The sequence below is a fragment of the Equus przewalskii genome, chromosome 25 (assembly GCF_037783145.1).
Source record: "Equus przewalskii isolate Varuska chromosome 25, EquPr2, whole genome shotgun sequence".
Lineage (NCBI taxonomy): Eukaryota > Metazoa > Chordata > Mammalia > Perissodactyla > Equidae > Equus > Equus przewalskii.
Genome location: NC_091855.1, coordinates 35,724,749 through 35,742,875, shown reverse-complemented (window position 1 = coordinate 35,742,875; position 18,127 = coordinate 35,724,749). Strand labels below are relative to the sequence as shown.

Below are 18,127 nucleotides of genomic sequence, written 5' to 3'. Positions count from 1 at the left end.
AAATGAGTACAACTCAGCACTCAGATGAAATTTTACCCGGGACACCAAGTCACTGCTGGATGAAGTAAATGCTCTAGAAGTGTTCCTGCAATGGATGGAATTTGAAGTAAAGTCAACTCAACTCAACAAACATTTACTGATCCCCTTCTAAGAACCAAACACTGCTCTAGGCTTAAGGGCTAACACACAGGGCTTGCCTCCCACTAACCTAGAGTGTAGGGAACATCCCTGAACTCTAACATGAATCTCATTATGAGCTGAGGGAACATATGTGGAGTATTCAACTGCTGATATAGTCAATTATGGTAACATAATCTCTCCTCTCCTGTGGATTAAATTAATTGAAGTTAAACACCTAGGCTAATCTCTGCCTTCAGAAATATGTACAAAACTCTATTGAAATCAGTGAGAGTTACATGCATGCATGAATTTATTGTTGTTGTTAGTGCCCTCAAGTCGATTCCAACTCCTAGCGACCCTCTGTGGAGCAGAGCAAAACGCTGCCCGATCTTTTTGCACCATCCTCTCATCTTCAGGCACTATATCAGACAATGCTCTGCAGCTATTCATAGGGTTTTCATGGCCAATTTTTTCATAAGTGAGTGGCCAGGTCTTTCTTCCTAGTCTGTCTTAGTCTGGAAGCTCTGCTGAAACCTGCCCACCATAGGTGACCCTGCTGGTATTTGAAATACCGGTGGCATAGTTTTCAGCAGTACAGCAACACACAGCTGCCACAGTATGACAACTGAAAGACGGGTGGTGTGGTTCCTTGACTGGAAAATGAACCCCGAGCCAGGGCACTGAGAGAATCTTAACCACTAGACAACCAGGGGTGGCTGCATGCATGAATAACCAGAGGACTATTACTCTAAAGATGCAATTCTGACTCAAATGAAGCTGCTGGAACTTCAAGTTGAATATTTTAACCAAAATAATAATCATTTTAACTTCCTTGAGCAAATCCAAATAGAAAGGCAGAGGGTTATTCTGTGCAAATTCATCTCTAATTCTTTCTTCTTATTTCTTTCCAAGAATCTGAATTCTGAAAGCAAGAAGTGCTTCTGAATGTATACAATAAATTATGTAAAACACAAAAGGAACCATCTTGTTTTTAAGCAGAAAATCTTACTGACAATAATCTTGGCACCAAATACCTAGACTAAGTTATTTGTCTTGAATTTTCTAATAGCATAAATAAAATAAGGTAATATAAATATGACTCTTATGGATGTATATAACAAAAGTGAAAGTGATCATGACTCGGTCCAATATATAGGACAATAGTTGTAAGTTTTGTATTTCCAGTAAACAAAAGAAATGAAAGATTAAAAAAAAAAAAAAAAAGCTGAAGCAGGCAAAAAGAAGATAGAAAAAGCATTGGGTTCAGCCCAAGAGTTGAACCTGTAAGTATTAAAGTCCAACCCATAACATGTTACATTCCTCAATGTTTTCTTTCTTTCCCCCACTTCGTTTGTGTGTTTCCTATAGGCTGTCAACTCTGCCCTGATCTGCTATCCACAAAGAATTGCTGAGTGGGAGATGGAGCTAAAAGATCTGGGAATTGGAACACTGTCCACATAACCTCAGGTATAACTCAATTTAACTGCCAAAAAGAAGGTAAATCTTTACACTAAGCACTTCCTTTCTTCTCTTAATTTCAAGGACAGCCAAAAATACTCTATGGACTCAGAACAGATGCCAGCATTCCCAAAGGCCAAACCAAGTTTCCACTAAGAGAAGCGTCCCTGGTATAGGATAACTAGTAGTACTAAGGAGAAGCAGTACAGCTTGACTGTTGAGAGCGTGTGCTATGCATTATGACCACCAGGTCAAACGCTGGTTCCAACACTTACTAGATATGTAACTTTGAGCATTTCATTTAAGCACTCTGCCTTAGTTTAATTTATCTGTAAAATGGGTAAAAATACACTTTTATGGAATTATTATGAGGGCTTAAATGAGATGACACGTGTAAAGCGCTTCGAACAGTGCTTGACACATATAATTACTATTATTATAATGCAATATCGCTACCATAATGATAGCTTTTTTACCATTAGTAGTAGTTGTTGACGTTGTCTCCCTTCGAAAACGGACTTGGCTCAATTGCGTAGAATCTTCTCCAACAGCCACATGAATAAACTACCTTAACACCAGTTTCACCATTAAAATGCTGTCACCTATGATCATATCTTAATGACCCATTGCACAAGAAAATGGAAGCTTCATGTCTTGTAATCATGACTTCAGTATCCTAAATTTCTTAATTTTTTGGCACAATGACTGACTTAAGCAGTAAGCTTCGAAGTGCCAACTAGGATGTCATAGTTTCTTTACAAATGAAATTCAGAATTTGCTTCCCACTGAAAAGCACGTCTCACTTCGAGAACCTTCAGAATTTGTGTTAAAGGAAAGTGTTTCCCATTAAGAACCCTGACCTCAAAGACAAAAGGAGAATTCAAGAGAACAGAATCAGATGGCTTGGTCTATAAACTTATCTGATTATTACTATAAAAACTTAGCTAATTATTCCACTGCAATTTGAAAAGAAAGGAAATATTCTGTAACAAGGTCCTAAACTTACTATGCAAGTATGAAATCTATGAATCTGATCAACAGAATCTCTTTAATAGAGAACAGGGACACTAAGGGTTCTAAATAAGGAAAGATATCCCAAAGAACAAGAAGAACACAGACACAGCAGGACTGCAGCAGACTGCTGTCTGACAACTGCGTAAAGCTTCTTTCCACCAAGTGTTCAGTCAGCCCAAGGCAAAGCCTTAGACCACTGGGAACTCTAGTGTCATTACAGTCATTCCGAATTGGTGTTCTTTACCTAATACCTAGCTTACAAAACTTTTGCTATTGTACAGCTAGAAGAAACAGTAGCAGTTAATTTCTGTGTTTCCAAAATCAGATTTAGAGCGAGAAGATCACTGTAATGGAAGAGATCAAGCCTTAGAATTTAATGGAAAGTGAAGTGTTTCTCTCACTTTGATGTTATTTCCCAAACAATTGAGTCTTTACTTGAAGAGCTCGCCTTTGCTTGTTTCCCTAATGAGAACTGTGAAGCAGATGGCTTCCTCCTGTCTCTACCTTACAGTAAAAGCAAACAGTATTTGTTTTTGTTTCTTTGTTCTCCATATAATTTCCATATCAATTGTAAAGCATGGTGAACACGTGAAGTGTTACACACATTAAAAATAATTGTTATTATCATATATTATACTTTGAGAAATAGGAAATACTATTGATGAACCTAAAATGCTACATAATTCTGATTTTCTTTAAGACCACAAGTGTTTCCTATTCTTAATTTTAAGCCATGTAGGTTCTCCTTTTGATACCACTCTATGTTAGTGCCAGACAAATAACTTTTATCACTGTATAAATCTCTGAAAAGATGTTCAACTGAGGAAAGCAGGCAGAAGCCATGCAGCCCATTTTTTTCAGTTAAGCCTGTGATCTGATCTGCTATATACACCCAGAGAACCTGAGTCCAGACTCTTCTGGCAGAGCACTAGAAAATGTAAGGCACTTCAAAACTTTCAGTTCAGTAAAAATTTAGATCCCAATCAATTCAGCAGTACTACCTACTAATTCTTTCAAAGTAGAGGATATTTTAAAGCTTACCTTAACAAGGTCTGCGAAAAGTATTTCAGGGTGTTTGCAATATCTGTTCCTGAAGGTACAGGATAAATGTTGTGGAGAACCCGGTTATGATATTCCTGTAAGTACCGGATCTTGGAAGCAACTAGATAAAAGCAAAACAACAAAAAAAGAAGAATTATCTTGTAATATGTATTAAGTATACAGTTATTTTTTTTTAATGATCAGATACAGGAATTTAATCAGTATTTTAAGGAAAATATGTAAATTCTTACTGGAATTCCACGATAGAAACAATTACAAAAGACTTTTAATTTCTTAAAATTGTATTCAGCACACAAAATTATTTTTAGTTATCTGGTTTAATATCTTACTCACAAATTATTCATTACTTTTTTTTATCATTAAGAAAGGCAGTACTCCAAATCATTTTACAATCATCCCCATTAGCTTATTATTAGCAAAATAATAATAGATATAAATCTCTGCTACCAGAGAATTATATTTAATATTGCTTAACTAAAACTAAAGGAAAAAACTCAAAGGTCTTTCCACAACACTCTAAAAATCCTAAAATATAGGGAATCCATAGCATAATGGCATCAGTCGAAACCAGATATTTAACTCAAAAAGGGATCATAAGAGTGTGTTTAGTGAATGAACTGGGAGAATATGTTAAAAGTAGATTAATTTGGTGAGTATTACAATAATTTGAATGGTAATAAAACAGAAAAAATGAATGTTACATTTTTCTTCCAAAGAATTTCATAAATTAAGAGACTCGCTAATAGCTTTCTGAGCTTGGCTGCCCAGATCTTCTCAAGATTCAGGAGGGACTTAATAGGCTTATTTACCCTCCTAGACCTACCTGGAGTCACCAGCATTGTCCACATTCCTGACCTGACCTTTGACCTGGCTGCAGTGAATGGCCCAGTTCTAGTCATTCCTCTTTGCAAATCCCAACGGGCCATGATGATCAACGTCTCTCAGGTCTCCTCTTCCACAGAGCTCTCAACACTGTCCATTTGTCCTTTCAATCTTTAAGGGTACCAAGGGAGCCTTTTAGGTGGTATGGCTCACTGTCAGCAGTTAACAGAAGACATATCAAGTCCTGGAGAAGCAAGGCCTTGCTGTTCCCAACAGCCCATGGAAACAAGCTCCTGGATGCATTCTAACTGAAATGCTGGCTTAAGCAACTTAAAGAAAGTCAAAATGCTTTTGATAGGCGTGGGACACAGAATCACAGAATAATAAAATATCAGAACTAGAAGGACCTTAGAGACCTTTTCCCATAACCACTTCATTTTAAAGATTGGGAAAATGAGGCACATAGGTAGCCAATGGCAGAGCTAGACTAGAACTTAGAAATCCTGACTCCTGTCCAGTGTTCTTTCCACCATGACGTACTCTGGATATGACTCTGAAATGAAGTCAGTATACAGACAAGGGGTGTTCACTGCATGACATCAAAGCAATTTTCAGCTATTATTATTAAGTTAATTGATTCTAAATCCCACATATACCATTTATCAGATTTGCCTTTTCTCCCTCCTACTACCTGCACTATTTCCATAGTATGGTTAGCATTTTCCCACAAAAATAGTCTAGATTGCCAATAATAATACCTTGAGTTTGTATAGCACATCAGCTCTAAAGAAAGCACCAAGTTCATATCCATTGTCTCAATTAACCTTATAAGTATTGGGGTATAAATTACTTTTTTCCTGAGATAAGGTTAAAATAGAGGATACTTGAAAATGTTTCAATTACATAATCCACAAAAATCCATTTTTTTCTCAGTATTTTTGATCTGCTGTCCACCATCTTTTTTTTAAAACACATCACAGAGAACACCCACATTAATATATACTTCTGAATTCAAAATATTTGAGATATGTGCTGAGCCAGCATATGCTTTCTGCTTGCCCACCATCACAGCAATGCTTTGTTACTGTGACTTTTCTCATGCCTTAATTCAGCAGGCTCTGTTGCGTGGTTCAGAAACATCATTAATCATTCCACCACCTAAAAAAGGTGTGGACAGTGCAGGTTGTGGACAATAAGCTCAAATGAGGAGAAAAGTCATAGGCTCCCCCAGCCAACACTTGCCCATAACTCGAGAGCTACAAAACTGTCACTTCACAACGACAGCAAGCATTCAGAAATATTTGTGAAATGAATGAATGTTCTTTTTATAGGTCGTTTCATTAAAATGCACTAACGGCGCCTTTCAATGAGTATCCAAACATGCAAGGGAAAGCAAAGACCAGAGTCACTCCCCTTCTTTGAGATCTTTTCATATCTGACAAATATCACCTTGCACTCTGGTTACTTACCTGTTTATTTTTCTATACCCTGTTGTAAATTTCTTGAAGGCAGAAACTATATCTTACTCATGTCTCTATCCAAGCCTAACACACTGCCTGGCACTTAGTAGGCACTCGACATACTTGCAGGATAAATCAATAAATGGATTATTACTTTAATAATAGTACTTAGCACTTGGGGGGATTGCATATATATATATGTACACACACACACATATATATGTATATATCTCCCACCCTAGATTGTGGGCTCTTTTTATCCCTAGTGCCAGACATCTAGTAGGTGCTCAATAAATAACTAAGTGAAGATGGAAAGGAAGAGGGGGGAGAGAAAAAAAAACAAGGACAGTGGTGAGTAATCCTGAAAGACAATTTACAGAACTAGTTGGAAAAATGTTCAGGCTAATTTGTGCATTGGTGAATGTAACAAAATCTTAGCAGTCATAGATTTACTTAACTTTTATGTTTTCAACTATTTGAGAACAGCTAGAAAGATCCCTAACATATAGTAATTTGTACTTGTGCTGAGGATGTGAACAAACTCATTTACATTTCAACTTTGCACATGAGAGATGGTCATTTGGCTGGTTACTAAGCCCACATGAGCAACCAGAAGCCTCATGGCAGCACAGAGTTCTTGTTCTTTACTCCAACCGTACATGTGAATAGTGCTGCAGAAATTCATGTAATTGGGCTGGATGGATATAACAAATGATCTCCCACCTCAACTGACCCAAAGGCTGCATTTCTCTGGTAAGCTCCTTCTACCCTCTTCAATCACTGTTTCATCCCTCTCCACACTCTTCAAAACTCCCCTCACACCCACTCTTTTCCTTATACTTTAAGTAAACAGACACCATCTGTTATGGACGGAATTGTGATCCGCCCCCCACCCCCATCATGTGTTGAAGTTCTAATCTCAGAATGTGACTGTATTTGGAGATAAGACCTTTAAAGAGGTGATTAAGCTGAAATGAAGCCCTTTGAGTGGGCTCTAATCCAGTCTGATTGGTGTTCTCATAAGAAGAGGAGGTTAGGACACAGGAGAGACGCCAGGGATGCGTGTGCACAGAGAAAAGGCCGTGTGAGGACACAGAGAGGAGGCGGCCAGCTGCCAGCCAAGGAGACGGGCCTCAGGAGAAACCAGACCTGCCGACACCTTGATCTTGGACTTCTGGCCTCCAGGAGAGCGAGAAAATTAATTTCTGTTGTTAATGCCACCTAGCCTGTGGTACTTTGTTATGGCAACTCTAACAAACTGACTAATACACCAGCACAGAGGAAATTCCATAAAAGTCTAAGTAAGAGCTAAGATTCTGAGCTCTGAAAGCACACAGGTCTGTATTAAGACTTTGGCTCCATCTCTACCGAACCCCAGGTTCCTCATCTGTAAAATGGGGACAATCATACCAACTTTATGGGGTTATTGTGGATACTAAATCACTGTGTCCATCACTTAGAATAGTACCTAGTACATACTCAACATATAGTAGATGTCAAAGGCCTACCTGCACCTCCTTCTTTCCTCTTCCTGTCAAACGTCAATCCCACCACTAGTACCCTCCGTCCATCAGTTGTCTCTCCTACATCATTAATCTCTCCCTCCCTACTAAATCATTTCCATAAGCATTCAAATAACCTCTAGAATCTCCCTTGTCAAAAGGAAACAAAAGCCCTCCCTTGACTTGACATTCCTCTCCAGGTGTTGGCCTCTCCAGAGCCAAGATTATAGAGTTGTGTACACTCTCTCATCTCTCTGTCACTTCCAAGTCTTTCTTCCATTCACTCCAGTCTGGCTTCCACCTCCACCACTGCACTGAATCTGCTTTTTCCACCATCACCTAGAGCCTCCATGTTGTCAAATCCAATGGGTATCTTCCAGTCATCATTTTATCAGCCCTTTCAGCACATTCCATGCAGCCAATCCCTCCCTCCCTGAAATTCTCTCCCACTGGCTTCCCACTGGCTTCTCCTAGTCTTCCTCCTACCTCCCTAATATATCCCTCTCAACATGCCTTACTGCCTCCCCCACACTCAATGTTTAAATGTTGGAATTCCTCTGGCCTCAGCCCTGGACTCTCATTCCTCTCTCCACATTCTCTCCGTGGACATTCTCATCCATTCACAGGGCTTTCAGCACTATCTGTGCAAACTACTATGAAACGTGCACCTCCACCCCCGATGGTTAGCTCTTCTAAGTAAAAGACCTCATCTATTCGATTCTCCACTTGGGAATCTTAGAGATATTGCACAGTAAAGATGTCCAACACTGAACTCTTATCTCTTTCCTCACCCGCCCCCCAAAAAAACCTACTCCACCATCTATGTAATCCACCAAGTGATTCCAGCAAAGTATTCTAAAAATCATCCTTGACAGCACCTGTTCCCTCTCTCTCGCTCCCTTAATCCAATCCGTCACTAAGTCCTGTCAATGCTACTGCCAAATGCACCTCCAAACCATCTTCTGTTCTTTATTTTCACTGTCATTACAGGGCACCATCATCTCCTGATCAATTCTAAAAGCCTCCTAACTCATCTTCCTGCTTCTCTCTTGCCTCTCCCCAGATCTTTCTCCTCAGAGCAGCCAAAGAGATCTTTTAAAAATATAAACTGTTTCATGCAAATCCTTCAGTGGCTGCCCATTGCCCTCAGAATAAAATCCAAAATTCCTAACATATTATACCAGGTCCCTGCCTACCTTCCAACCTCATGTCCTACTACAAGAGCCAGACACATGGCTCTTGCCCCAGTTTTCTGAATGCACACAGCTATTCTTTGCCGGAAAATCTTTATATGTGCTTGTCCTTCTTTCTAGAATGCTTTTCCCTCCATGTTTTGTCTGACCATCTCCTACTCGTACTTCAAGGCTGACTTGAAATGTCACTTCCCCACGGAGGTCTTTGCTGACTTCCCTCTCTAAGTCGATTCACTGACCTCCACTCCCATTTTCCTCTGTCATAGTATCCTATTTTTTTTTCACAGTAGTTAGCACAGTATTTCATTATATACTTCTTTGGGTAATTGTTGACTATCTCTCCCAAGTAGACAGTAGGCTCCAAGAACTACATCTCTAGTTCACCATTATATATCCCCAGCCACTACTAGGCACTGAATTTGCTGGGTCCTACTAAGGACAAAAGGAAAAGAGGGAGGTAGGGGGAGAGTGGCTTTTTGCAATGCTTAAATTTTGTTTCTTTTTGAAAACAGTCCAGAAAGCCAACTGTTAAAGCTGTGATGAAAATGAAGGAAACACAAAAGGGAGTGTAAGAAAGTGATGGTGTTTATCCAGACAAACACGAGGCTAACCGCTGCTTGCTGCAACTTCACTACATCTTATTTCCTCCATTTCTTAGAAGGTTTGCTACATTTTGAGAGAAGGAGCCACAAAAGCAAAATTCAGTCATTCATTTTAGGCATACGTAGAAAAATACTTTAACAAAATTGAGATCATAGAATATGTAAGCTTTAAATCACTTTTTCTTTAAATCGTAAGCATTATCTTATGTCCCTAAATATTTTTAATAATGACCCATTCCTGTTTTTTTTTGAGGAAGATTAGCCCTGAGCTAACATCCGCTGCCAATCCTCCTCTTTTTGCTGAGGAAGACTGGCCCTGAGCTAACATCCATGCCCATCTTCCTCTACTTTATATGTGGGATGCCTGCCACAGCATGGCTTGACAAGGGGTGCGTAGGTCCACACCCGGGATCCGAACTGGCGAACCCTGGGCTGCTGAAGTGGAACATGCAAACTAAACCACTGCACCACGGGGCCAGCTCCCTAACCCATTCCTATTTTTAAATTTTGAATTATCTGTATTCATTATCATAAAAGCAAAAAATTCAGGTAAGCACAATGAAGAAAATAAAAATCACCTAAAGGCCCACTATTCAGAAACAACCATAGTTAACATTTTGATGGTATTATCCTTCTAGAAAATTTTCTCTGCATAAATACACATTTACAAAATGGGGTTATACTATATATAGTTTTAAAATCTGCTTTTCCTACTTTCTATATCAGAAATACATTTCTACATCATCATTTTAATGGCTTTATCATTTTCCTTTATATAAGTGAATCACAATTTATTTCATCAATCATCTATTTGTGAAATTTGGGTTATTTTTCACTATTCTATTCAATGCTGCAAAGAATATCCTTTTAAATACACGCAGACATCTTTAGTTATTTCCTTAGAATAAATTTTTAATTGTGGAATTGCCAAGTCAAAGAGGAAAATCACATTTTAACGCTTTTGGTAAGAACTGAGACATTTCCCTTGAGAAAGGCAGTAACTCTTTACATACCAACAGTGTACATATGAATTATAATGTTTATCGAATGTCTACTATTTATCAGGTGCTCTATATACATTATTTTTAGTCCTCACAATAACTTTCATAGTTATTATCATTTCCATTTAAAGTTAAATGAACCAGAGCTCCAAAAGAGGAAGTGACTTGCCCAAAGGCACAAAGCTAGCAAGCGTAGAACTGGTAGTTTAACGGACTATCGGTCAGGCTCCTCCACCAGGCCACATGGTTCTTTAATTACTTTTACTAGCTGAATAACATTTAATTGTAAGAAATAGCATGAAATATTAATATTTCCCCTATTCTATGGTTTGACATTTAAGTTGTTTCCAATATTTCATTAAGTAACACTGCAGTGAACGGATGAAATACTAGAATAAATCTGATTTTTTTTTTGGAAAACACAAAATGAAACTTGTTTACTTTACTAGTCCTATCCTTTTCTTCTTGAAAAATCAAATCCCTTTAATCCTTCTGGGCCCATCTTAAGAGTTATACCATCACGAAGCCTCCTAATTGACTCCAGACATTATCACTATGTCCCTTTTCTGACCACTCAGAGCACCCATTATCTGCCTCAAAACTTTTGTCACTTCACAATAAGCCAGTTAGAGAAGGACAATCTCTGTATGACTCCACTCATACGAGGAATTTAAAAATGTGGACAAAGAGAACAGATTAGTGGCTACCAGGGGAAAGGTGGGGTAGGGGGTGGCCACAAAGGGTGAAGTGGTGCACCTACAACACGAATGAAAAACATTACTGTACAACTGAAATCACACAAGATTGTAACCTATCATTAACTCAATTAAAAAAAAAACTTTTGTCACTTCATGATATCAGTTTATCACTGTTAATAACCTGTTCTTGATGGTTCTAAATGAGTTTCATGTTTGCAAGTCTAGTATCCCTAACAACACTTTAAGATCTTTGAGGGGAGAACTATCTCATATATCACGTGTAACTCCCTTAGAACTTGTCACACTGCTAGGTACATAGCAGAGGGCCAAACTTAACACAATGGTTGAAATGAATTGGAAATCTAAATACCAGCTATCTTATATCCTGTCAATATTCTCTAAATAAATTTTTTAAAATTCTAACAACATTTACACAAATAAGTAATTTCCAGATAAAATTTGCTTGTATAACGTGTAAATAACACAGAACTCCTTTTCATGATTTATTTTCCTCCCATCTCTCATTTCAATAGAACTCCAAATAATCATTTCACTTGATATATATTCCAAAAGTTTTTATAGGTTCTTCATTATTATTTTCAGTATTTACTCATTTTTTTCCTCCAAAAGGCCACTCATTTTACTTTTCACGACTTGGACCCTAAACATGCTGGGCACATGTCATGGAGTTATCACAATGTCTTACAGGGAGCTCTGGGATTTGCTGTGAGTTCCCACCTACAGCTTTGTGTGACCTCAAGCAAATCATTTAATATCTGAGCCTCAGGGGTTCTTGTTTGTTTGTCTGTTTGGCTGTGTTCTGTTCTATTTTTGCCAAATGAAAAATTAAAATAATATTTCCCCCACATTCTTTGTAAAAGTCAGTTATTAATGTTGTAGATTTGAAAGCACATATCCTAATTCTATTTTATTTTTTATTGGTTTCTTCTTCCACTACATAAAGTCCCAAGACTTTACAGATTTGCTGTCATTGCCCCCTTTTAAACCATTCACTTTCTTTTCAGTCTAAACTTTCATTAAGAGATGATAGACATAAATAAAGAGTACTTGGACATACTTCACAAATTTGGATGGCTATAAATATTCATCACAATGGTTAAAGTAAAAATTATGCTTGGTACCTTTTTCATTTCTTCCGTTGATTAGAGGACCAGTCAGGAATCAGGCATCTTTCTTAGCCACCCTGCATATCTGTCTTAATTCACTATTTTTGAGTCTCAAAGTTTTGCTCATGTCCAATAGATTCTATTTCTTGGTCCAATTCATTCTGTCTAGAAATCACCTCTAGAGTCTATTCTCTTCTCTATGTACAATGGTATCACCTTAATTTGAGCCTGCACAATCTCCTTCCTAGATTATTGCTGAAATATCCACACTGATTTCCTTCTGATCCTTTTTCCACATGACATCCAGAGTGATCTTTCTAAAATACAAATCTTCCTCACTTCCTGCAGGTTGAAATCCAAATAATTAACTTAGCCTACAGAGTCCAGCATGAATGGATCCCTGCGCACCCGTCAAGCTTCATCTTCTGTCTCTTTTCCATATATACCATACTTCAGCCATACAAACTTGCAAAAACTCCAACTTACAATACGCTTACCCTTCCACGGTTTTGCAACTGTTCTCTCCACAGGAACGCAATCCATACTTCTCTGTCTGGCAACTCCTAAGAATTCTTCAAAGTTCAGCTGTAACCACTTCTGCTGTAGAAAATGAACCCTCCCTACCATAAGCTGCATTAGATGCATCTTTTTGGCACTTTCATAACACACAGGGCTTCCCTCCAACATAGCACTTATCACTAAATGCTACAAGTATTAACTCACTCACTGTCTCCTCCACTAGGCTATTAGATCCTTGAGATCAGAAACGGTCTCTTTTATTTTTGTATACCCAGCGTTTAATAACTGTCTGGTCCTAAATAAATGTTTGATAAATGAATGAATGAATGAATGAATTCATATATCACATGATTCTTGGTACAACAAAGCAGTTTAGGATTGATATTCCTTTCATAGACTAGTTTTGGATCTTGGATACGGCACTAATTCCCTCTACCTCTTCTTCCTATTTCTTGTAGGAAGAATTATTTGTATCACAAGAACTACTGTACCACTTTCAAATTCCCACTTCCACCACTAGCCATTTTGGGGTCTGGCTGAAAGCCGACTGAAGGGGTGAGGATGAACTTGTGTCTGCAAGGACGGAGAGAGAGCAAAGAATACCTAACTCAAGAGTCAGGGGGCAGACAGAGAGCCCTACTCTAAGGAACTAAGTGCATGAGAAACCAGGTATGGCCTTACAGTCACAGGAGGATCTGTGCCCCGCTCTCACTTGACCAGCTCAGAGAACAGAGTCAGAGCAGAGAAATATAAATAGTCCTCATCCTCTGAGTCAGTATCGACTGAGGATTAGAGCTATGTACCTCTAGGTGCAGAAAGTGAAACACCCTTCACAGAGGCGCACCCTTAGAAAGGACATTTGGGGAAAAATAATTTTAGGAGGAGAAATAGAAAATATACAGGACTTAGCACAGCTAAAATTGGTCCCATTCTATTCAGAATGATTTAGGCTCCCTTTCTCTGTTGCATAAGGACCACAGAGAAAAACTCCTGAGGACAGAAGGTGCCCAGGCTACCTACCCCATCTGAGGATGCAACTTCAACCCTTGACACTGTTAAACTCAAGCTGAGGGAACTTCACTTGGGAGATAATGTTACGGAAAAAGACCAGAATGTGGATACTGTCTGATACTCACTGAGCCTAAAATTCAAGTTACTCGCATCCCTTTAGCCCATTGCACTTAAAAGCCCTTATTAGTACAGCTGCTGCTTTTCTGCTTGTCCTTTAATCTCACATGCAACTTTTTTGGGGGGAGGGGTTTGGTTTTGGTTTTTTCATTTGTTTACTTTTTATTGTGGAAATTTTAAACACACACAAGAAGAAAGAAAAGTAAAATGAAGCCTGTGTACCCAACACTCAGCTTCACTAGTCACCATCTCTCCCTTCTCACAAATTTTTTTATCAGATCATTTCACTTATAAATACTTTAGTGTAATCTCAGATCAAGATGGTTATAACATAATCACAATGCTACTATCACAGTCAATAAAATTAACAAATAAATCCCTTAATATCAGGAGCCAAACAAGATTTGTGCGGGGCATTTTACAAATTCCACACGTACCCCTTCCTCACGCCTTTCTTTCCTCCTTCCCTTCCACTGTCACAACTACAACTTGCACTCACCGGGCTCCTAAGGAAGGCCACAAGAACACAGAAAATATGGGCCCGTGGTCTCTCTATTTCCATTTCTGCCCCCACATTCCAGCTTCTCCAAGCTTGTCACTGTTTAATTCATTAGACAGCTGTAACTTTCTGCAGCTACTACAACAATCACCTCAACCCTCTTCCTCACCCCACCCCAGACAATTGGAGCTTTTCACGTACACAAAAAAAAAACATTTTACAGATGGAAAAATGGAGGAACCAAGAATTCAAAGGATATAGAAAATCAGAGTCAACTAGAACTAAAGCCCAGGCATCATTTGAATTCAGGCTCTTCTACTTACTAGCTGAGAACTTGGGTAAACTAATGTACTTCTCTGAGCCTCAATTTCCTAACCTGTAAAATGGGGATAACAATATCTCACAGTGTTGCTATAAGGATTTTAAAATATTGCATACATAAATTACTTAGCACAATGACTGGCACATAATAGAGAATAAATTGCCACTATAATGAGCAGTTACACCTGAGATCCTTCTCCTTCCCCTTTCCCAGTCCAATACTCTGTCCCTTAAAATGGAATAACCTGTGGAGTAAGGAAAACACAGCAGGGATCTTTCATCAACATAACAACAATCAAGCATAAGCCCCTATACACACACATACACATGCAAGCTACTACTGCATTTGGTACTGAAATCCAGTTCTATATTTAGAGACTTGTCTTTTTTAAAGAATAAAAAATAAATATAGCTAACAATAAAGTTGCTCAGAAATGGAGGAACAATGCATTGTTCAGGAGTCCTAGCATGGAACCAGAGTTCTTTGCAAATCTTTGATCACAAAATGATCTTCCTTCTTTGAGAAAGGTCATCCTCTTTAAGTGAAAGCAAAATCTCACAAAGCTACAAATTAAGGATGATCAAAAAGGACACACATATTTACAGAGTGAAAATAGTCAGATTTCCCCTCAAAAGCAAAAGGATGTCAGATGTCACAAATTTCAATGTTAATTCTTCCAAATATTTATATACTTACATATATATTCTTCAGTTGGTTTTATTTCCAGGTGGCAGACTTTACCTGGCACTTTCAGCAGACGGGAGAGGTCAGCGAATAACACTCCTATTCTTTGGCAAGTGACTCCAACACCATCACCATCATCATCAATTACATTTGTATAGCCATTCACATTTTTCAAAGCACCTCCACATACATCATTCAGTTACATTTTTGAGCAGTTAACTTTTGAAAAACAATATGTCAGGAGTTCTGGGAATTTTAGACATTAAGCAAAAGTTAAACAGAAAAAAGTAAAGGGAAAGATATCAGTGTTCTTATTAGTTCATCAGATATTGATGGAACAGTCACGATATCCTAGGCACTTTGAGGTGTGGATAAATCAACAATAAAAAAGACATAATGCTCATCCTCTAGGTCACAATAATCACAATAATACTTCTGAATTCTGAGTGTTTACTTTGTGCCAGTAAACATAAAAATAATTGTTGCGCTATTATTATTCCCATATTACAGATGAGAAAAACAAGGCTTAGAGAGGTTAAGTAACTTGCCCAAGGTCACACAGGAGGTGAATGATAGAGGCACTTTCTGACATGTCACCTATAAAAAGAGACGATTGAAGTAGTTGTGGCCCACCATACATTATTAGCACATTTTTAAAAAACCAAATAGTATATAAAATCATCCAATGCCTTCACACATGAATTAGTGAGACCTAACCACCTGCCAAATGAAAAAATTCTTAACATGGAAACACTTCACTTGCCAGAAATTGGGTACTTGCAATAAAGAAAAGGGGAAAAACAATTTATTCAAGCCAAAAGAGAAGACTGCTGTCCTGGTTTCTATTGGTCAGGAGAGCCTGTGCTAGGAACTGTGAAAGTCAGACTCATTTCATGGAGCAAGTGACAAAGGTGGTGAATCTTCTTCAAGTTGAGTGTTTGTTGGATATTAGCAATAATTTGAAATGGAATATGGAGCTCTACTTTATTTCAATGCAATCAGGGTAGGTTACAGGAGTTTGTTTTTAAAAGTTTACTGGCCAGCTTTCTCACATCAAGATTTGAAATTGAAAAATCTGAGGTCAAATTTTAAGTACCATCCGAAGAGTGACTCACAAGCTTATACTTCTTTCTGATGTGATAAGATCCGAATACTGTACTTGAACTTGCAAGGATGGGGTGGAGGGTGGTACAAGAGTGTTACTGATTTGTTCAAGGAAGTATAAATCTAGACGTATAGATTTAGCAGATGAAAACTAGAGAATGCTTTAACCTGTCATTGCTAAACTGTACCGAGCTCTCTACAATCACAGGCTTTTGAGGAACTGAGGAGCTATTGGGTGGAAATTAAATAATTTCAGAGATATACAGAGGCTGATAACTATGACTCATTCCTTAAGTTTCTACACCTAAGTGCAATACTCAAGACATATCTAAATTATCAACCACCTATCCAATCAGTGTGGCTCCATTTCAAAAGAAAATGATTGCACCGAAAATAAATTACACTTCCTACAAAGATGCAGATATCCTGGAGCCGCCTAAATAAGAAGATGAGTTATAGACAGCACTGTGCTAAGATTTACATATCTGGCTACATGGACAGACTCTGGGAGACATTTGGGATCTCACTTTCCTGTTAAAGTACATTCTCTTCCATGGCAGTGATAACATCCAAGTTGAGATTCACGATCAACCTGGAGTTAAAATTCAGATGTGCTGTGACTCAGAACACACTACACAATACTCAAGAATAATTCAGTCCGTCATACAACAACATTTTCTCTAACTTGATCAAAGTTGAACAAAATTATAACTCTTTAGAGACTCTTTCTAGGACTCTTAAAAATACATTTCTTTAGCATTTACTATGTGCCAGGCACTGGTCTAAGTACTTTACCCTTTTAACTCTCGTAAGCCTCACAACAATCCTATGAGAGAGGTGCTATTTTATTCCTCTGCCTTGCTTTTCTATATATGAAAAACTGAGGAAATTGCTATGAATTTTAAAAATTTGTGGAGTCTACATATAATTTGTTCTTTCACTCTTCCAGCAAATACTTATTGAGGGTCAGCTATGTGCCAAATACTGGGGATGTACCAGTACCTGAGACAGCTCCAATTTCTGAGCTCATGATGCTTATGGTAAAGTGTGACAGATGAACAAAAAAGACAAAGAAATAGTCTTAAAGATCTACAAAGGAACATACAGGGAGCTAAAAATAGAGAATAGAGAAGGAGGTAGGGAATGCCTCCTTTCCACAGGGTGGTTTGGGAGGGCCTCTCAGAAGCAATTATATTTAAGTTAAGACATAAGGAATGAGAAGATGCTAGACAGGAAAAAGTGGAGAAAGCTTCTGGGTTAAGACTACAAAGTGAACACAGTTGGCTAAATCATACATACCTGAAATGCCACCAAACTACAGTAAAAGGATTTGTCTTTAAGACAAGAAGAAAGGGACAATAGGCAAGACGATATACAGCAACTTAATTCTGGAAGCTTGAAAGCTAATAGACAAGTAGCAATTGACTTGGCAGACCAGAGAAAGTTGAATCCAAGGCCAGCAGCAAGGAATGCTGAGAACTAACAATGTGCATCTCGGAATTCTCAAAAGGCAAGGAATAGACAGCACCAGACAGCTCTGGAATTAGAGGTGTAGGGCAGCAGTGGAAGTTTTAAAAAAGATGGATTGGCTGAAAGTTGTTTAAGAAGCAATTGGATTAAAAATTCTCTCCCCTATCTCACATCCCTGAGAGAGCACCTCTCCCCAACTCAGCAGGTCTGAAGTTTACTGTCTAAAGAGAATAGACACCAGAGGATCTCTGGAATAGAAGAAACCAAGGTAACCTACCGAAACCAAGGGTATTTGGTGGCTACATGAAATGTGAATACTGAATACAGAGCCAGCCAATGCCT

General features: G+C 38.3%; 1 protein-coding gene across 7 annotated transcripts in view; it reads right to left on the bottom strand.

Annotated features, from left to right (window-relative positions):
- Nucleotides 1-18,127, bottom strand: part of UNC79 (unc-79 homolog, NALCN channel complex subunit) — a 240,600-nt gene that overhangs the window by 196,113 nt on the left and 26,360 nt on the right. For all 7 annotated transcript variants that reach the window (XM_070594580.1, XM_070594578.1, XM_070594583.1 and 4 more), the window contains exon 2: nucleotides 3,634-3,754. In XM_070594580.1, the coding sequence (XP_070450681.1) occupies nucleotides 3,634-3,754 (121 nt within the window). The remainder of the gene's footprint in view (nucleotides 1-3,633; nucleotides 3,755-18,127) is intronic.